Below are 22,276 nucleotides of genomic sequence, written 5' to 3'. Positions count from 1 at the left end.
CTGCTACTGCGACTCCTACAAACATGAACACAGTTTTCTTTATGCAGACAACACTTAGCTTGCAGCAACAAAAGCAAATAACCCCTCTCTTTAACTATACATAATGAGCACCATAATGTTCTCGTATATCCTTTTACAGCAAAAACCTCAGATCGCTTAGCCCAAAGCGTGAACTGAAATCACCGTCATCAAATCATAATTTCCTGTTTGTTTAGAACTCGTGAAAGCCACTTTATACCGATGATAACTACTCCTAGTGTATTCAGAAAAGACATCTAACAGTGGATAATGAGACATTAATGGACTGGGACTCAGGGGTAGCACAAAGTGAGATGTTAACGCGCTGACAGGTCGGACATAAAAGATGTCCTGGTAGAGGGGATACGGGTGATAGACAACGCTTTGAAAACAGCATGCCAGACAAAGCTGGTTATATCTCTTAACTTATCAACTACGCCCCATACACATGCGTCATAGGGACTGGGATTTCATTTTATACACTGGAAATATATAATTTTGAGTCGGACTATACGACAGGTCCTGCATTTGTAATTATACTATAAAAGGTACCCTGTGGAGTTCTCCTGTTAACAATGTAAAGTCGTGATTACATTCAGTGTAAAACTGATTGTGTATGCTGAATCCTTGAGGCTTTTCCTTCCACATAAAACTGTTTTTTTATTATTTTAATGGTGCATTGTTTACATCCATGTTTGCTTGCTGGCAGTCAGTGCCTTTATTGCGCTTTTTTTTTGGCACTGACGTTAAATCAGCAGAAAAGCCCCAAAAAATGATAGTCATTTTTTTTCCCTCCCATCACAACTATGTTTCAGAGCCCCACTACAGGTCAAATCTCCACAGTGTGTCTTTTACCAAAATCTAATAAATATAGTCAGCTAAATGTACTTAAAGTGTCCAAAGAACAAATGCAGAGTATATCGACCCCCAGCGGTCCGCTTAAACTTCCCGTTGGATCGTACCAACATTCTATTAAAGAGGTAGAAGTACATGTACAACGAATCAATACTAGAGTTTTGCTAAACACTTTCTTTTACCCACTATCCCTCCAGAGCAGAAGTACAGGATGAGTGGTACGCTGGTTAGCAGAGCAGAGGTCATGTTGAAGCAATGAGCAGGAATAGCCAATTCTGTTTGTGGCACATTTTGAGGTCTATTATACACTTTCGGCATTGGCCAAATAAGCATATCTGCCAGTCACACTGATGTGAGAAGTGCAAAACATTGCAGAGGAAAATCAATGCTGAATATCGAGTGAATCTTCCCAGTCCAACTAATGCAAAGTTATTCCGGAATCACTTGTTTATTTGCTCTACAAGCACTTGCGATTTAACGGCGTTGTTGCAAATGTCGAGCAAATGTTGTCACGAACCTGTGGGTTAAGATCTGGAATTAGCATAAATGCACATCTCGGGCTGTAGTGTCACTCCCCCGCACTTCCCTTCCCACCCAGCCATCTGCAGGCGCACACACACACACACACACACACACACACACACACACACACACACACACACACACACACACACACACACACACACACACACACACAGCTTCCTGATAACTATAAGGATTTTTTTTGTTCTTTCAGAGTGGAAAAAAAGGAAGCAGAGGAGCTTCAGGCTAGGAACAGGAGTCTCAGATGTGGCTCTTCTTTTTACTTTATTATTTAATTTCCATAACAGTGACATCATCTCCCCCCCTTCAGAAACACACAATGGGGAGAGAAAAGGTAGGAGAAGGGAGGAGAAGAAGAGTGGCTTTGCAAACACAATTGTGCTTGTTAGGATGTTAGTTTAGTGCTCTCTCTTCCTCTTTAGTCTGCACATGCATGGGTGTGTGTGTGGTGTGTGTGTGTGTGTGTGTGTGTGTGTGTGTGTGTGTGTGTGTGTGTGTGTGTGTGTGTGTGTGTGTGTGTGTGTGTGTGTGTGTGTGAATTATGCGGTGAATGAGCATCTCCCACTGGAGTGACTAGCCTTCCCTGGCCTCAGTTGGGGGAGATGGAGACAGCTTTATCCAGTACCGCCAACGGAGATTAAATTGGATTTGGCTAAAAGCAGCCTTGTCACCACGGTTCTGGAGTGCCTGAGTGGCAGAGAGGGTTCTTGGCATTTGTAGGGACTCTCAATTCGACAAACAAATGAATGTGTAAAAAAAAAAGAACAGAAAACTCCAACAGCTGCGGCTCGTTGTCGCTGTGGGCTTAATGTCCTCAGACTAACCCCCTCAGGACCACTAACCATTTCCTGCTCCTTTTTCTGGCTCCGTAATCACCTTCTCACAATGTAAGAGCCAGATAGTGGGAAGCAGAAGGAGGAACACATATGCAATATGCATACCACAACCTTTTTAAAAAATAATTGTTTTGTTATCACACTAAACTCATTATCGATTCTGCTCGAGGAACACCGAAAATAAACAAACTTGTATTGGTTATAAAAGGGCCGCGGGGGAAAAGTCAATTTCAGCTGTATGATAAAACTACACAATGACAAAATAAATAAGCTAAGTGATAACACATAAAGAAGCTCAATGGTATTAAACTGCTCAAACAAGTACAACACAATGGTGTTAGATACTGCCAAAATAATGAGATTTGAAAAAATATTGGTCAAACTGTTCTGATTGTTTGAAAATACCACTTTCACATACACGTCTGCATTTAATATCAGATCATTTATAGTTTAAATGCAATATTTCTTTGGGTTTTGGCTACTTTGGGACTGTGGAGGAATCTTTATTAACACCATTGACATAAAAGCATCTTAAAATTCCGTACTTCCAACTTTAACTCTCCTTTAAGACTCCACCCACTCCGAGGCCTACATTCAGTATGTTTTGCTCTTTATGAGCTCAAAGCTCTACTATGTTCAACTTTATCTTTTTTGTTGTTTCATGCGGACAAGAACAGCATATAGTTGGTTTGTTATAAAATACGCTGCTTGGAACAAGGCTTATAAGAGTGGAGGGACTGAACTTAGGCGATTATGCTGTGGGCCATAAAACCAAAAATAATGAACAGTACGACTCTGAAACTCTCCTTAGAGCTTAAAGATTTAAATTAGACTAGGCTAGTAATATACTGAATGTACAACCCAACCAGTATCATTTTATAAGTGTATGGAGATCATGGTAGGAATTAAAGAACAAGATTGATATTAACTCTCCCCTTTTCAGTTCTACAGCAGCAGAGCCACTCATATCAAATGAGAACATGAGTCATGTTACGGGTAGAACGGTGTCCAGGGTTTCCCACAAATAGACTTTACTTGGGCGGGCCACCCAGGTATATTAACGGCTGCCAAAGTATATTTCGCGACCCATTTAGTTTTTTTTTGTTTTTTTATCCGTCCGCGAGCACGACGCCATCCACGATCGATTAACTAGTGGACAATGATCTCCTCGCTCTACGCCTCCTGTACCCGTTCGCTCTGCTATCATGTGAAGGGCCTGCTAACAAGCGACAAAACAGAAAGGGAGACCTTACGCGAAAAAGAGAAGAGGACGTTGGAATTACCTCAGAAGACGCGGACACCTAAAAGGTAAAGCATGACCCCCCCCCACCGTGCCCGGTCATCTGCACCCCCTCCCCAAGTATATTTCAGATCTGTGGGAAACACTGGTGTCCTCTCAAATAATCCAGTGCACTGACATTGGTTATATCAGTGTGAATTCAATGGATTTGAACTTGAATGAGTAAACATGGTCCATTTCCAAAGGTGTCACACAATAAATAATTTTCCCCCATGCTTACCACTTTAGAAAGTGTAAGCTTACACTGCAACCGGCCCCTGCCTACTGTATAATTGAGAGGCAACTCATCCGTGGGGTCATCCATGTGTGCAGGGCCCAGAAATGGTTTGCCAGCAGCACATGCATATTATTACATCAGGGGTTGTCAGAGCGTATTGATTACACACAGTAATGCACTCGCATGCACTCCACAGCCTACACTGTTATTGTAAATGAGAGTCTGTATGGATCGTGCTTCGCACTATCAGCACAGATCATTTGTCACACAGTGTGAACTGTGGGCTGAGAAAAAAACAAAACACACATTCATACGAGACTGCCGCGTCACAGAAAACCCAACATGTTTGTGCAGCTCAGCAGACGAGAAAGAGAGTCATTATTACAATCAGGAGGGACGTGTCAGATGATATTTCTGTGGCAGAAACTGTAGCTTACTGTAATAAAGAGGGTGCTTGAGTCAGGATGGCTCATTTACACAACAGACACATTTGTTTGTCTGATTATTCAATGGACACGGGACACTGTGGGAGCACACAACAAACCTCCACAGCTGCTTCTATTTATAGGACAGAAATGCACACACATTCATATAAACAGATACCCAGGCGCACACACCTTGTTGCTCTAAAATTAGGTCAGTGTGAACCTGCAAAATCCCTGCTGAGACGGAGAGAGGGAAGAGAGATGATTGTGGCGGGTGAAGGTAGGAGATTTAGAGGACGGATTCATCTCTGCTCCCGCATAACGGCACTCCACAGCAGGGGGTTATGGGGCCTGACTGCATACAGCTGCATCCATTATGTGTATGCAAGCTTTATTTTCATGCAAAGCAGCTTGAGAAAATTACACACAGAGCCTGGTTTCATCTGAATTATCACTCTCACGCAAACGCTAATGGTATAGGATACAAGATGCACTTTGGTGCCCGGCTTGCAGCGGTGCTGAGATGCTGCTGTCTCTGTCCATGGTGCCGAAGCATGCATCAGTTGGGAGGCAGGGAGAGGCGTGAGGCAAAAACACAGCTTTGCCTGCCGCTTACACACAATGTAAGCATTAAACCAAGCACACCGTACTTGGTGAACAGACGTACATTACCTACAGTAACACTGAAGGATTATTCTACCTCAGTGATTGCAAATGTATGACTCAATACACTAAATCCACCATCTTCGTTTCACTGTCTCTGGGCTCTTTCACCTTAACCGCTATAAGATTTAATTCCGAAGATTTGTGATGCAAGTTTTACAACTGGTAAATGTATTCTGCTGCAGAACCAGATTCCAGGTAGAGCTGAGACAATAGGTTTGGCTGTCAACATTCAATTAATCAGCAAAATGTTTTATTCATCAAGTTTCTTTTTTTGTTTTTTGGTTTACTTGCTTGTAAAGTGCTTTTAGCACCAGCAAGCACGATATAAATAACCTGTATTATTATTATTACTGCAAGTTAAATGCCAGAGATTTTATAACTCGATATTGAAAATGGTTATAATTAAACTCCTGGTCCAAAATCCTTCACAAATGAATCTATGATGATATTAAATATTTTCCTGAGCCTGTTTGAGTGTATCGATGGCAAACCTGAAGCGCGTAATCCCGTTATCATTCGTGCACAGTGTCATCATATACAATAAGGTGTTTGGAGGTTTACGCTTATGCAGATTATTTTTAGGCACTGCAAGGAAAGACTATAGGGTTTGAATCATAGGCTATAAAGTTATAATTATATAGCTTTATACAAGAGATTGAGATAGAGAATTGGACGTTATTCAAATATGACATTTTGTTTTGTGTTAACAGGAAAAGCACAGGTGTACCTCATATTGTTGATTAGGTAAAGGATGCCAGCTAGCATAACACATTAGCTCTCCTGCAGCAAAAGGGATGCGCTTGTTAAGCGTTATTAATTACACCTGTGCTCCAGCTATTATGACAGGTGGAAAGGTCCTCTGTGGAAAAAAGCTAAAGCATCAAAACATGCTCCACGATCTCAAATAGTATCTCATTTTAATTGATGGTTACATTTGAAATGATATAGTCAAAAGAAAAGCAATCCTGAAAATACACATTTTCCAAGTTTGCCTTAAAATGTGTTGTAAAAACAGGAAAGCTGAGGTCATCTTTTCTGTTCTCTTTAATTGAAAATTACTTTTATGATAGGCAGTGATTTCAGGTGCTGTTAGCGGTAGTGAGCGCAGCAACATAAATCAAGATACATTTAAAAGTGTAAACAGAAAGCGAGAGTGGTACTAAAGTCCTCTGTACTATCATCTGATCTAATACCTATGTCAATTTAAGGCGCAGATATGTGTTATAAACCCATTAAAGTGAGCATGACCAGAGATCATTGAACACGTCCTTGCCAGCGATGGTTTATGAGGGATAAACTTGCAGGCCTTTTTACGATTACATGCTGGTAAATTTAGAACCTCATTAAAGAAAGACCTCGACAGTAAAGCAGCGCCTGCTAACTCATGGTATAGTTGAGTAAGGGCATCAAGCTGAGGTGTGAATCTTTACCAACAATGCTACAGCACTCACTGCGGTATCAGAGCGTAACAGCAAAGTAGGCGATTGTGGGTTCCTCCTATCCCGTTCTACCAGTCTCTCCATTCATGTTGCCACATTGGCATAGCATGCCTGTTGTGGCAGTTTCATTTCCCTCAACAACACTAATCGGACATCTGTAGGGAAGGATAAAGCCCAGATTGGCCTTAACTGCGCGGCAGTTCTCTGTCGATAGGCCTGGCGCTGGCCAACACTCACACGATTGGCTGACGCAAGGCCCCGGCTTTCTTTACGGTTGGCCAGAAGCACGCCAGCAACAGCTCACTGAGGATAGAGTATCTGGCAACCCTGTGAAGATTGGCTGCTTCCTGCCAAGAAACTGTCCGCTGATTGGCTGTGGCGAGTTCAGCGTGAACTGATTGTCCTATCAATGCCCACAGCTCGGGCTGGCTGACGGTGCTGCCTGCTGGCTGGCTTTGCAATATGCAGCTATCCGTAACACCTTCCGGGGTAATATGTCCATGTCTTGTGAGTGTGTATGTATCTGTATACCATCCATAACTTTTCCGTTAGGGAGGTGTGTGGCTAAGTACTGCCAGCAGGCTCTAACACCTCATCATTCTAAGCCAGGCAGGAAATGGGTTTTTAGAGATTTCTCACTGAGCAGCGTTTTTGGAAAGAAAGGCTACAGGTCTTCAAAAATGAGCCTCAAAGGTCTGGGAATGTCTATTTAGTTCAAGTCATCTACACTTCAACACAAATTAGAACCAATTGTCTATGCACGTATCATAATATCACGAAACACAAACTGTGGCAGTCTTGTGCAAATTAATTTGGGTCTGAGAGTTTTTGAGAGTTATTGAATTTGAATATTTCCACCGAGTCTTGTTAACTGAAGGGTGCTTATTCCATGTGATGTTAAATACAGCTCAGCGAAAACGAAGATGAAAAATAGCAGCGCCTAAAGCCTCATTAGGGGATTTGCCACATTTGTGGGGAAAACATAAGTAAGTTAGCTCATGTACACTGACATGGGCTTTTCAAGAAAGATTATGTGAAGACGAAGTAGAAGATGGAAAAGAGTTATTAAATTACTGTACACATTGTGGAATTACTCTCCAACAGCTGTATTTTAACTTGATTTTTTTGTCATTAAATATTTGGTCACCAATAGTATGAGACATTCAAATACAAATAAAAATGTAAAATAGGCACAGTAACTTATTTTAAAATGTATAAAATAACTTTATAAGAATAAGCAAGCTGATTTCACATTGATGTAATTTCACTTCAAGCTATAACTCAGGACTGGGAGATCGGCTCTATCAATGCACACAAGCGACCCGTGGTGCTTCTTTTCAAGAACAGACCTCCTTAACTCATATTCAAAGAATGCCTTTCATACCGTGCTCAACATTTCCCATTACCTCAGCTACTTTACTAACTACACAACGTGCCTAAAATGTCTATAAGTACAAAAGAAGGTGGTTAGAAACCTCCTCATGAGCACGAAAAGTATTTCTTCTGTACCCAATATGCAATCTGATACAATGAGCTGTTCACTAACAATGACCACCCATTAGCCCGAGTGTGACTGCCAAACAAACAGCCAACCCTACAGTGCGCAAACAAACAACAGACTTTACAGTACAAACTGTATTGGTTCGTGGCATGTTATTGACCATCCTAAACACACAGGGGAGTTTATTCTTAATTCAAGATAGCTGACTGCACCTAGGAGGCAGTATTTGCATTTGTAACACTAGTCGAAAGAAATGTAAGGCTGAATTTTGATGTAAAAACAGCATTAGATGATCACCAAAGCAATATCGGTACAGTTAACAAAAAAGACACCATTGGTAAATATGATCAGAGGTTGTTTCTAGAAAAATAAAGTATGAGGGCGTTAACGTCCCTTCCATCCAAAATTATGGCCCCGCCCACTTTCCTGCAAAAATGATGCTTTACAGGGCAGGAAAATCATAGTTCCTTCATGTCTTAAAGCTGCTGAGTCATATATTGCACCTTTAACAACAAATAAATCGTTCTGTTACGGTTTCTTTACTGACCGTAACAGAAACGATCTAATTCAGAAATCTCAGTTTCAGTGTAAGCCTGCTGCTACTTGTCCACCAGCAGACCGACCGGACATCCATTCCCTATTTATTCGGAGCTCCGTAAAAGCAAAGCTGTCTGCCGTGTGACGGACTACTTGAGATAATTCTTTGATTTTTTTTTTAGATATTTTGCCTTTTTTGATGAACAGAAATATTTTTTTCTGGCATCACTTTAACATTCCAGAGGAAAATCTGCAATTTGGTGTGAGGGCGCACGCTGACAATAGCGCCCCTGTTACCCAGTTTAAACAAAACCCTGATGATCATATTTCATCTCCTGTATTTTGACTAGAATTTAAACCTTTCTGCTTCACGAATAGGCATCAACTTACATTTACACAAAAAGCAAAACATGTCATTTATTACATATTGAGCTAAATGTAATTCTATTCTGTAATAATGATGTTTCTGGGCGGTTACTACAGTAATAATTATAACACAAACCAAGCTTTGTAATTTCTGGAAGGTGTGTTTCTTCAAACAAAGATTGAGAGGGACACTTCTACATATTGATGTAAATATATCGTCTTCTCTGAAATGCAAGTAGAACAGCTTTATATCAGTGGCTGTGGCCTGGAGGTAGGGGAATGGGCTTGCAACTACTTCTCCATCAAGGGCTGGGGAATCGTGGGTTGGCAAAGTGGATGAGTCACACTCTGCCTTCCTCTAATGTCAGTTTTGAGGTACCCTTGAGCAAAGCATATAATGGATTAGTGGCAACCAATCAAAGGAATGCACTAGGTAGTATGCTTCAATGTAATGATGTAGCGTTCTGTGAATTTAAATTGAGTTGTTTTTCTCTTAAAACCGAAGATCTGACGTTATGAAACAAGATATGAAAACAATTATCCCGTTTAATACGTCTATTTTTACCCGTTACCTTTTTGAAGTACAACTTATCATAAAGCACTTGACACCGCATCGATCAATCACAATTATTCCCTGAGCGTTCGGTGAAACTGGATTGTGATTTAATCAATTGCATTACTACAATATCACACCTGATTTAATTTACTCAGTTATTTAATCGCATGGCTCTTACAAGTCTGGTAAATCACACCAATTAAGAAGGTGTTGATATTCAATACGTTTGTTCCTGTTTGTCTGAATGTCAATTAGTGTGAACAAGACGTTCACAGAACGAGTCCAGTAAAGAGAAAATGAGGAAGAAAAAAAAGAGGGAGCTACTTTTGGAAAATCTTCAAAGATTTAGACTGAAAAAACAAATAAATCCATTAGTATGAGTTACTAACGCTGTAAACAACAGATGAGAAATGAGTCAGCTAGTGAGGAAATAACAAAAAGTATCCGGCTTATTTGAAACCTCCCTTTACAAAATAGGGGTTGGATCAAAGAGGATGTCCAAATTGAATGCTGTGTACAAAACCAATTGCTATTTTGACATTTGGGAGTTAGAGGCGAGCGAAAGGGTGAGTAAGTAGGGCATCTGTGTCGTGTGAGCCAGCCGACTGTAGGAGGAGAAGGAGCCGGAGTGAGTAAGAGGCAGCAGAGCACTCTAATGCGTTTCATTTCACAGGGTGCTCATCATGGCGGCGGACTTCCTGGCACCAACTCCCACTGAACACCCATGCAGCCGTTCTAAATGTTAAGCACATTGTTTGATAGTCCATTACGTAAATTGATATTGCTCATTGACTGTTGTCCTTGGCTGCCCACGTAGTATCAGAGGAAGAGACCGAGATGTACCGTAGAGCGGTGAAGGGCTCATAGGGCACACCGTTTGGTGTTCAGGAAGAATGTGCCAGAACTTCCCATCTGCTCCACTTTCTCCCTTCACACACAACCAGCTCCTTACACTGTCGGACTTCAAATCTTCTGTAAGTGTTGACTAAGGGTTACAGATTAATCTCTATCCATTTTTTCAATAAATGTCTAAGGACTAGTTATACATGCCCATTCCAGAGAACAATGTGGTGCCTTCAAGTGCTTTTGTTGTCCAACATAACAGGCAAAACGTAATGTTATTCAGTTTTTACACATTAAAGAAGCCGAAGAAAACAGATGTCAAGGGTTGAAGTTACTATAAATATGCATTATGAATATTTAGAATTCTTATTTTGAGCAGTATTGATACACAGGTACAAACTACAAATTCAGCTTTTAACCCTGTACCTGTAGCGCCTCGTGTACATTTCAATAAATTGAGGTATGGTGATAATGGTATCGATTCATTGCAATTTTCTCAGGATTTTTGTCCAAGTTCCAGTGCTGTGACACTACCACAGAATTAAGTGTAGTATACATTTTACTAAAAGAAATTACCTTAATGGTTTATCGATGAAGCACTTGCTGCCTGATGTTCTGTTGATTGACTAATAAGGTAATCATCTGTGCTCAGTTTACCACACAACACAAAGTAAAGCAGCAAATTGTCATATTGGAAAAGCTTAAAGCAGACATTGGGCAATATTGCTTAAAAAATGACTCAAACAATGAAGCTCTCTACCAATCGATCAGTCAAGTCAGTATTTCAAGCTTTAATCTAATATTGTATTCGATCATGTTTGACTGCTCTACATACATGCGCAATTTAATCATGTTTTTGTGGTAAGTGGAAATATAATGGTCAAATGATGTTTCTCCACTGCTGCCATTCTAGTCTAAACCTGCAAATTGTGCCTCTCGATAATGTCAAATATGATAATAAGTAACAGTACATTTTTGGCTGTTTAACCATGAATACACTTTAATCGGTCAGTGGTTGCAACCTGGTGGCCAGTTGGTGGTTTTCTTTCAAATTTAAGAAAGTTCAGACTTAATAATTTGCATGAGATCTGCAATAGCTGCACTTTATATTAATCACATTTTAACATATTTTTCTTACAATATTTGTTGTTGTTACCTGCAAAACGGGCTACCTCAACAAATCATACAGCTATTGTGCAAAATTGACTTTTTTAATAGATAAAATATGTGTCCCCTCCCCAAGTTCCAGGAAAATAAATATTTTTGTCCAGATCCATTTATATAAAACCTGTCCGAAAATCAGCTGATCTGATGATTTTGGCCACTTGGTGATGTCACAATGTTTTTTTGGGGGGTTGTGCAACCATTTGCCAATAACCAACCAAGGTAACACCTGCCCAGCTTATCCCCTGAATCTCCTCCTAGAGCACCATTGTGTTTTTTTAAACCAATCATCTCACCGGGGTGCGTGGAGAGGGGCAGTTAATTTGCATTCAAAGCTACAGACACAGAATCAGGGCCGAAGCTGAGGGGTTTATAGCATGCTACAATGCATGATCTGTTTGGTATTTCAGGCAAACATTTCAGAGACATGTTTAGTATATATCTGAGACGTATAATATATTGTTGTAAAAGAAAAATAGAAGAAAAAAAACATAAAGAACAATGGAAATGTTGTTACCTGACTTTGAAACGCCATTGAACTAGCACAATCTAGAAAGATACTGTAGGGGAAAGGATGAAAAACTAAAGCTTAAAATGACACTGAAAAATTCCTACAATCTGCTGATGGTTTTCTGAAGCTTCTCCTCCTGTTCACAAAGTGCAAAACTTTGGAAAAAAATGTTTGTGTGTGGGTAGCTCTACCTTGAAAGCCAATTGAATAAGATCTACCTCCCCCTGCAGTCAGGGGGCATTAGGAAAAAAGCTCAAAGGAATGGATGGGTCGTACATCATTGAGCATTACCCGCGCTCTTCTGTGTCTCCAAAACACAAATTGGATTACCTGTGCATCCACCCGGACCACCAGAATTGGGCACGCACGCACACAGGCACGCACACGCACGCACACACACACACACACACACACACACACACACACACACACACACACACACACACACACACACACACACACACACACACACACACACACACACACACACACACACACACACACACACACACACACACACACACACGCAAAATGCATGATGCAAACATTGAGGCTCTATTGGACTTGCAGTAAATGGAGTTAACAATTACGGCACCTGCAGTCCATCTCTCTTTAAGACCTACACACAAACACACACACGGTGCAATTTCTGTTCCCCGATAATAAATGCCACATTATTGTGATGTACAGCGATGAGCCACATCATATAAAGGTTGCCCTGATGGAATCTGTGTTTGAAGCTGCCGGCCTTGACATGCGAAATCAGATCCTAAAAGCTGTTTATGGCGCCATGAAGCCAGACAGCATCCCTCTTCTCTGGTAAACAATCCACAGGGAGCTGATGATTTATTAGCGACGAATCTAATAAATCTGAATACTCGCTTTTCTAAATAACCCATTTCTGGATTTGGGTTTTTTTTCTTCATCACAGTGGGGTGGCCAAGGCTCAGTCTTTTCCATCTGAGGACTGAGGCAGTAGCAGATCTTCGATAATGAATCTACAGCACTTTACAGCCAGCCACTAATTGTTATTTACAAAAAACACATTTTAAATAGAGACTCATAACAAAAGGGTCACATCCAGTGTAAACTAAAAAACTCTTGGTGGAATCTAAATGCTTGTAAAGACAACAGAGGCTGTTCAGTTTAATAGGATATGCGGTTTCTTTTTGTTAAGAGGTGCACTGATAGTGTCTGTAGCACTGCAGTTGTTGGTGATCAAGCTCTTAAGTGCTAATGCCTGGATGAAAAAGGGATTTTGTTCTGATAGCAAAAGCAAAAACGAGTCACACTTTTGGAATAATAAAAAGAAACATCATCAGCAGAGTGAAAGAGCAGCTCCCTCAGCAGCATTCTTTTCACTTAAAATAAGAACATTACAATTGGGTATAAACAAGATGAGGGGGGAAAAGGAAATGCAGAGCCATAATTATGCTATTCACACAGTAATAAAACAACTGCAGAGGATCTTTTTTCTCTCTTTCTACAGCCCCTCATTATCATTATTATAATAATCATCATCACTTTTTAGATTTTATTAAGGGTTGTTACATCATTTTCAGCGAATATTTAGGTCAAATTAAGCATGTGTTACTGTTATTGTTCTACTTATTCCTCTGAAAACTCAGTGAAAAGCTATTTAGGTTCATTTTCAATTGGGCTGACAAAATTGGGCAAGGATTTACTTAATTAATTGGATAAAATGGCAGAAAACTATGAAAATGACCCATCGTATTTCCCCAAAGCCAAAAGGAAACGTTATGGATTGCTGTACTATTGGTCCGCTATTCAATGCATTGGTATTTACAACAAGGAAAGCAGGAGTATTCACATTGTACAGCCTTAAACTACGTTATCTTTGATATATCTATTATCAATATAGTTGCCAAGTGTTGATTTAGTCAACCAATAATTGCATCGACTGTAATTTGAAACATTACGTATAATAAAACAACACTTCCCATTAATTATTTAGCACTGAAAACAATTTATTCTTCTGTCTTTTAAGAAAAAGCTATATTACCACTTCCCCACAGAGCTTGCAAATATTTAATAGGAACATTGTAGGAGCATTGTTTGAGTCTGGTTTTCTTTTTAGGATAGAACTTAGGGACAGGCCCGATCTCTTGCGCAGATCCCCCGCTGGTTAAAAAAAGGCGATCTGAAATGTGATGCTAAGCGGGCCGACAGCAGCCTGTGGCCATAGTAATCCCTCCAGAATAAGATTATCCCTGTGTGGCAACAGTGGGCCAGGATGGGCCGGGCACTCCCATCAACTGTGTGTCTAAGACAGAGCCCATTGAACACCAAGCAGTAATCTCCGTACACACACACAAAACCCGCTGACAGACTGTATATAAACAGTCACATCAGTCCCCAGTGAGACCAAGCATCAGCATCTCAAGACGAAAATGGTTTCTCTTCTTCTTCTCCTGCTTCTGGGCCTCTGTAACGCTCACGATGGAAGTGTAAGAAATGACTCACTAAACATTAAGAGAAAACGACTTGTCTGCTCTGTGTTAAATGAAGTACACATTTTCTGCCTTATCCGTCTCAATCTTTATCCAATTTATTGAACTAAAGTGAGTTTAAGTTGAAGTAAAATGGTTTATTTTTGTACGTTGTTTGTCACAGGATCATGGAGCTGATAGTGGTAAGAGACCGGACCTCATGGAATCTTTTTTTCCCTTGCTAACAATATCAGTTAAAAAACTATGTGAAAAACAGGGTTACATGACTTCTGCTTTGATCCCATTTAGAGATCTTAAAGGATCAATCAGACACGGAGGATATATCCACGACTATTTTGCGGATGAACAATGGTGAGTATTCAATACTGATAATACAAGCACAGCGTGGGAACATTTGTTTCTTCACAATGTTAGCGCAGAACTCCTACTACAAAAAAATATATAGACCAGATATACTAAAACACAAACAGCTTGATTTTGATGATGTTTTGTTTCTTCCAATAGGATCCAGTGAGCTTATACTGGAAGGAGACCTGATGATACCGAGAACCAGGAATGCAATGAAATGCATAAGTAAGCGCTACAACTGTCTGTGGCCAAAGTCTGCTAACGGGAATGTTGAAGTCCCTTATATTCTAAGCTCAAAATATGGTAGGTTTTTTATATTTCAGGAATGATGCACATTGACATCTCTTTTTTTTAAAACTGAATCTGTGATGATACTGATGAGTTATTCGCACTTGTAGACCAAAGCGAGAAGAATACAATTGTGAACGCCATGAAGGACATCGAGTACAATACCTGCGTTCGCTACGTTCCACGTGCAAGACAAACAGCGTACCTGGACATCGAACCGAGATATGGGTGAGTCAATGACTAAACATGTAGTTACTTTAGAATGGCTTTTTAAAGCAGTTCGACAGCAGTGCATCTCAGGTTTTCATTGGTGGTTTACTATAATATTTTGAGTATGGTGTTCGAGTGTTCAGTATATCTGTGTAGACGAATGTCAGTACAAAGAGATATGTGAGAAAGAGATGCAAAACAGCTACAACAGAGACACCAATGACCACAAAGACATGCAAAACTACTCCAAAAAGGCAAATGGAAAATGTTACGTGACTTAATCATTTAGCATCTCCTTCAGTCTGGGGTTCTTGTTACAGCCTTATTCTTGAATGTATCTGACAGGAAGTACTTTTTCACATGCTTCCAACTTCCCTTGAGTTGGCAATTGATCAAGAGCAATTAACATATTATATTAAGTATTTTTAAAAGTTGCATGGTAAAAAAACAAAACAAATAGGGCATGCAAGAAAGAACTCAAGGGGAGGGCAATAGTTGGGTTTGATAGCATAAACAAGCATGGAACTTCGTCCAGGACACCACTGTTTGTTAAACCAATAGTTATTGTTTTACTGACAACCTACAAAATAACAGTTTACTGCAAGTTTAGCTTCACAACAGCTGATTTCATCTGTTGCTTGAAAGATGAATCCGACAGAAGACCCTCCAATCACCGAAAAGCGTATTATTTAAGAATGTACGCACAAGCTCACAAACAAACAGATACACATGTCAAATGTAAACGTGCGTGTTGCATATATTATCTTCGTCTCTCTTTCATGTTCTACTTTTAGCTGTGCGACTACACCAGGTTATCTTGGAGACAAGCAGACTGTGTCACTGCAGAGGTTTGGCTGCATCAGTCACGGCATCATCCAGCACGAGCTGCTGCACACGCTGGGTTTCTACCACGAGCACACCCGGAGTGACCGCAATCAGTATGTCAAAATCAACTGGGACAACGTCATTGAATGTAAGGCTCTCAAAGCGTCATTTATGTTTGACTTCTTAGTCTGGAAGCTGTTAATTAATCTTTTTTTGTCCCTAGTTTTTAAGCCCCAGTTCAGACAGATGGACACTAAAAACCTCAACACTTCGTATGACTACACCTCTATTATGCATTATGCAAGGTAAAATACCAATTCAAGACAGAGCAAGGAGAACCAAATTCTATTTTAGAAACACATTAATGAATCTTTTCTTTCTCAAATCTGTAGAAGATCCCTTGGAAAGTTCAATTCGGAGACCATTACTCCCATCCCTGACGCCTCTGTTCCCATCGGGAAGAGTAGACGATTGAGCGACATTGACATTGTCAGGATCAACCGGCTCTACAAGTGCTGGAGATACCTCTGAAAGAGGATTACAGCAGTGTGTGTTCATTCTGACATTATACTGCAAATGTGAAAGTATGGCAATAAAACAGTTACAGTATATCTCGTTAATCTTTGGTCTTAATGGTGTGTCTTATTTTGCATTGTAATGTTCTCTGGAAATAGCCAGATCTAAATTTAAAAAGGTGAAGTCTTCCAAATGCAGCTGTCAACAAAATGTTGCTAGTTTAGATACAGAAATTGGAGGCAAAAAGTGTGATGGATGTTTACAATGAAGGAAGGGTCCAACCAAATACACTTAGGAGATGCATTCTGGGAAGTTTGGCCAAAAGATAAGCAGCTTCAAAGCAAGATATCTCAGGCTCTGCTGTTTCGATTTTGACCGTTTTTGTTGTTTATGTTTCTAGCAAGCAACCCAACTTTATGGATGATCTTATTTATTGAAAATGTGCTTAATCTAAATCAGGTTATTCAATTCATTCTAAATAACTTTTTTTTTTCTGTCAATTAAACTGGAATGATGACATGAACGAAGATCTTGTATGATTACAATGGTTGAAGAACCTTCCCTTTGTCTTCATATATTGTGAACGACTTTGTATTTATGCAGTGAAATGTGATTGCAACTAAATCTGTAGGTATTATATTTTTTTCCAAAGTCCATATCAATATTAAATAAGAAATGTGGAATTGTTGGCAAAAGACACACTGATTACTTTAATTGGATTCAAAAAAGACTGAAGGGCAAATGTGTGGCAGAATTTTCATAATTGAGGTAATTTCCATTTTGGCTCATAGTAATTAAGTTTGGGATTTGTACACAAGTGAAGCGCAGCGTTTTATCAGAATGAATCAGCACTGCAGTACATTCAGCGAGACCGATTTTGCAGAGCTCTCAGGGAGATAAACCAGGCTCCTACTCCCCAACACTGCAGAGACATTCAGTTGTTTTTCTTCACTTTTCCACATCCCACACTCTTCATGTGTTTGCTGGTTTCCGCCCTTTGAAATCCTACCCAGTTATATCTTTCTGTATAAGGCTTTAGATTTCAACAATGGGAAAAGGTCTTGGGGTTCTCCCAGAGGAGATTTTGGGCTTCAAATACTTCACTTGAGGAATATTTATGCATTCATTTATGGGGGAAATGTCTTTTTTTTTTTTATGTAAAGGAAAGCACAAAATAAAGACGGAGGGTGATTACAATTAAATCAAAACATTATGCTCATGTTCACATTGTCTGCACATTCAAATCATGCCCAACATATGCGTGTTCACCCTTTAAGTTAATATGTGGACGATAACATCATCATTTTATTACAAAAAAGTCATTATGTTTAAAGAAAACTGTTCATTTTCAATAGATGCCACTGAGTATGCCCATGCATCCACGCATGCATGAATAAACTTGGCCTTTATTCCAAATGTCAGGAACTTATGAGAGCAAGTTATTTAAGTACAATGAAGTCTTAATATTTCAAGCAAAGTTCAAAGTGTCCTAAAGTCTGCTGAGTAACATAATTGTTGATTTTCTAGTACATCATTCGGACTTTCTGACACACAAAACACAGAGTGTTTAGGGGGTTACGGCAATGTCTTTGTGCTGCGTTTCAACGGAACTTTCTGAAAACATTCCTGGCATGAATCTCCCCAATGTTTAGTGCATTATACCCACAAATGTTAACTACACCATCGCTGATAAAAAGAAAAAGACAGCTCACACCTGCTCCTTCATGCTTTTCAGAGAGAAGCCTACTGCAGCTTATGAACTGAAAGGGAATGCTGAAACACGCACATATTATTTTTTGCACCATGCATGTTGAGTTGTTGGAGGAGCACGCGACATAGATTTTCATAAGATTTTCATTGCCAACATATACGCTGTATCTGCTGTGCATATGACAAATAAAACCTTGAAACCTTGAAACCTTGAAACCATATGACTCTTAGACTTTATTACTAACGGAAAATTGCAGAATATAGCAGTAGCCCCATAAGCAAGTAAACTAAAATCATCACTTTAGTATAGCTCATTCCCTCACTAATTTCTGTTTTTATTACAGCAGCTATTTCTGTTTTTAATTCAGTCCATCCCCGGGATATTTCTTGCAGCGGCAGCTTGCACTATCTGTCAAAGCGGAGCCTCAACATCTTTTTTCGTTTCATGGCAGATGCAACCATTGCTTTTGAGGTTTCATACTGCCCCCTACTCTTCTGGAGGCACTGTTGTGTCTGTGAGTCGAGTCACGTTCCAACAGTTTTTCAAAATAAAAGTCCTCTGCCTCTTTCATGTTTGTGCATGAGACATTTAGAGGGAACACACATCTGTGCTTCTGTATTCCAGTAAGAGAGAGCATTGTTGGGTGAGATAAAGTTTGGCGGGGTGTGTCAGGCAGGAGAAGACTGGGAGAGGGAACAGTTTCCTATTATGCAAATTCTTCTTCTCCCATAATGTATGAAAGCACTAGCAATCATTCATTTATTTCTCCAGTGGTGTGACTTAAATGCAGCTAAAGAGGTCATGGCACAGCAGAACTCTGAGAAAGCCGGTGAATGTGTATTGTTCAGATAGACACAGGGCCTTTAATGTTTCATAAAGTAGTTTCAGTTCATATCAATCGTTCTGTGCATGAAATATTTAAAATCTACTTGTTTACTGAAATATTCAACGCCGCGGCTCTGTTCACGCTCCAAGAAGCTCGAGGAGACTTTTGGCCTGCTATAAATTAGGGTATTTTCTGCAAATCCTGATTAAAATAAGATTACCAATGAGTCCGAGATCCCTTGACTGAAGTACAAACAGGACACAACCGGAACACAGTGTGGCGGGAAAAAAAATATATAATCAGTGAATGTTCAATGGATCTGGAGTCTAATGAGGAGCATCTCTCTGGACTGTGAGGCTGATGTAAACTCAAACTCATCGAATGGAATAATTTATCTTTCCTTTGATTGTTTGCTTGTGTGCCTCCCTTGGTTTCGCCGTTACTGCAGCCTTATTAAACATTAAAGCATGAAATGGAAGCCTGATTTGCAGTATGTTACGTAACACTACTGATGCTTGGTAACAGCGTTAAAGCGCCGTCTGTTAGGCTCTTACGGATGCTCTTTGACCGCACTTTAAAGGACAGCGTGTGTGACCGGGGTCTCCTGTAGGTAGTCCGCTCTAATGAGAGGAGGCTGAGCGCGGGCCAAATGCTGTCTGATCTGTGATGTCACTGGTAATATGCCGGCAGGCCATAACCGCTGGCGGGCTGAGCGGCTCCTACCACTGCGTTATTAACACAGATCAGTGTACCTGCCTTTCTTCAAACACGATAAGCTTCAACACACAGCTCCCCTCAGTTCGGCGAGTGAGCTGCCTAAAACCCACCAATAGAAAAGTGTTCTCTGTGAGTGGCGCCAGCATGTTAGCCAGGTCAATCTTGGATAATGTTTTAGAGTTTTCGGTGAACAAGGTCGGCTTTTGACCTGCCTGAAAGTAATGGCTTTAAAAAGACAGAAGAAAAAAAAACTCACATCTAAGCCTTAATAATGAGAGGGGAGAAAATATAAGCACAGTTTCTTTATAAAGTATTTTTCCTTTCTCTTTTTTAGCAGCTCAGCAAATATACACCGTCTGGGGAAACATAAATAGGGTATTTCGCACCGAAAACACTAGCTTTGCAAAACACTTGCTTTATGTATGTACTGCTGCTGAATAGTCATTGAATTCATTGAGGAATACCTGTTTGCACACAACAAGGACTTCTGATCTAATCCACACTTTCTTGGATAGAAAATATGTAATATACAATATGTAGTGCCTACACCTGTCAGCAATGGGGTCCATTTCTGATTTACAAATGGGTGGGTCCAGGACCTACAGGCCCAGTGAAAACTATACAATCATCTGGACAAATCAGAATCAGAATCCCTTTATTCGTCCCACAGAGGGGAAATCTAAATGTGCTACAGCAAAATACACATCCTGAAAGAGATATAGCAGCCAGGTAAATATTGGACAGTTATTGTTAATGGCATATTTATGTTTATATAATGCGCATATTGTTATTGCACAACTAGTCCGTTTTTTTGTTTTGTTGTATGTATGAGGGGTCTACCAGGAGCCACGCTGGTTGTAAAGTCTGACAGCTGTAGGAAGGGAGGACCTGCGGTATCTCTCCGTGAGACCCAGCAGCCTGTCACTGAAGGAGCTGCACAGTGCGGATGGGGTGTCCTGGACGGGGTGGGACACATTGTCCAGCAGGGAGGAAAGCTTGTCTACCATTCTCCTGTCTCCCACCACCTCCACAGTGTCCAGAGGACTCCCCAGTTAAAATATCTAATGCTATGCTAAAAGAAACAACAGAAATAGTGATGTCACATTTCCATTTCGTTCAGGATGACAGAGCATTCTGCAATGTAGGCAAAGCGAAAAAAAATGAATGATGGAATAGAAAAAACTAATAAGATTGTTGTGCTGCAGGTGTAACTGAATAGCAGAGTGTTTTTAAAGGCTTTCCTGAAGAGAACAAAGCATCATACACATCGCTATTGTTATTGTAAGATGGTGAGCTTTGATTGGTTGTTACAAAATGGCATTTGATACAGAATAAAGCTGTAAAATACCATTTAGTAGCATCCCACTGATCATTTGTATACAGCCTGATAACCAACATGGGCTTTAATAAAAAGCAACAACTGTTGTTTTCATAGATCATTCAGTTTTGTAAACTGCAGTGTGTGCTTAAGCTTTCAAAGCCTGTCCTGGGTCACAAGCAAGTCAGCTGTTAAGTGCCCCTTTTTGAAGGAGATGAAAGCAGCGCTCGCAAAAAAAAAGTCAACTTAGTTAAGGACGCAATCAAAAGGAATAACCGATTGGCATACAAATACTGGGAGTCTTTGTTTTTGCCCTGCAGGACCCAGTGGCAACGATTAGCAGACTGAGAAATCGAAGGCAGCCAAACTCTCAACATGTGCTACTGCTGAAGCTTTCATGAAGTTTCACTTAGCTGCTTTTATGTGGATCTGAGGAGCCTGCGAGCCAGAGACAAACTTTTTAGATGTCTGAACCTAAAATAGCACACTGACAAGTCACTATCTGTCACTGCATTCACAATTCTCATACATATTTCATGCATTGTGTTCCCGTATACTGAGATTGTGGCTGATTTGTCTTTAAAATACAACAATAAAGGGAGAGAGGGAGATTTAGATTTACGTGCTAGGTCTGTATGCGCATGTTGTCTTTACAGGCCATGCAGCATTTCAACACAACCCCAACCTGTCTGTGTTGAAGACAAATTATGCTTTAAAAAGACCTTTGTGAATGTGTAAATCAGACCGAGGCATTAGTCTACAATCCCTCTGAGCTGTGTTCACATCTCTGTTTGTCGGCTCTGAGGAATTGCTGCTGTCGGAAATGATGCGGTCCCATTAGTGACGGAATCCGAGCTGAGATGGAGCCAGACAGAAAGCCGCTGTGGGGACAAGATGATAACAAGGTACTCATTGGAGATGTGAGGGATGGCGTTTGTTCACCGCTCTCCATACGAGTCTGATGAGGAGCGGGACGCAGGAAGAGATGGAAGGGTTAAGATAAAGAGAAGGAGAGAGGAGGTGTGGAGAATGAGAAAGAGAGGGAACACGGTTAAGAAGAAAAAGGATGGTTGGAGGTAAGATGAGACAAATGGAGAGGGGAACAATGAGACTGGGGATTAAGAAGGAGTGTCTGGGACAGTAATCAGATGAAGGCAGTGGTGAAACGGATGAATCAATGCAGTGACGGAGGCAAGTGAGCTGACGAGAGGCAAAAGGAGCTCAATAGCTGGTGTCCTGACAGATTGGAAGGTTCATTCACATGGAGTT

General features: G+C 40.4%; 2 protein-coding genes across 2 annotated transcripts in view; one reads left to right on the top strand and one right to left on the bottom strand.

The window, feature by feature from the left end:
• The window catches only part of LOC134876991 (MAM domain-containing glycosylphosphatidylinositol anchor protein 2-like), a 157,631-nt gene that overhangs the window by 107,491 nt on the left and 27,864 nt on the right, over positions 1-22,276 (bottom strand). The gene's annotated exons all lie outside the window — the stretch shown is intronic.
• Positions 12,499-16,450, top strand: LOC134877187 (low choriolytic enzyme-like). The gene is made up of 9 exons (XM_063902606.1): positions 12,499-12,596; positions 14,158-14,245; positions 14,412-14,430; positions 14,537-14,599; positions 14,753-14,899; positions 14,995-15,112; positions 15,889-16,067; positions 16,143-16,224; positions 16,312-16,450. The coding sequence occupies exons 1-9, from the start codon at positions 12,499-12,501 to the stop codon at positions 16,448-16,450; spliced, it is 933 nt and encodes a 310-aa protein (XP_063758676.1).

Source organism: Eleginops maclovinus, chromosome 15, assembly GCF_036324505.1.
Source record: "Eleginops maclovinus isolate JMC-PN-2008 ecotype Puerto Natales chromosome 15, JC_Emac_rtc_rv5, whole genome shotgun sequence".
Taxonomy (NCBI): Eukaryota; Metazoa; Chordata; class Actinopteri; order Perciformes; family Eleginopidae; genus Eleginops; species Eleginops maclovinus.
Note: the sequence above shows the minus strand (reverse complement) of the source record. Positions and strands in the feature narration are given on the sequence as shown.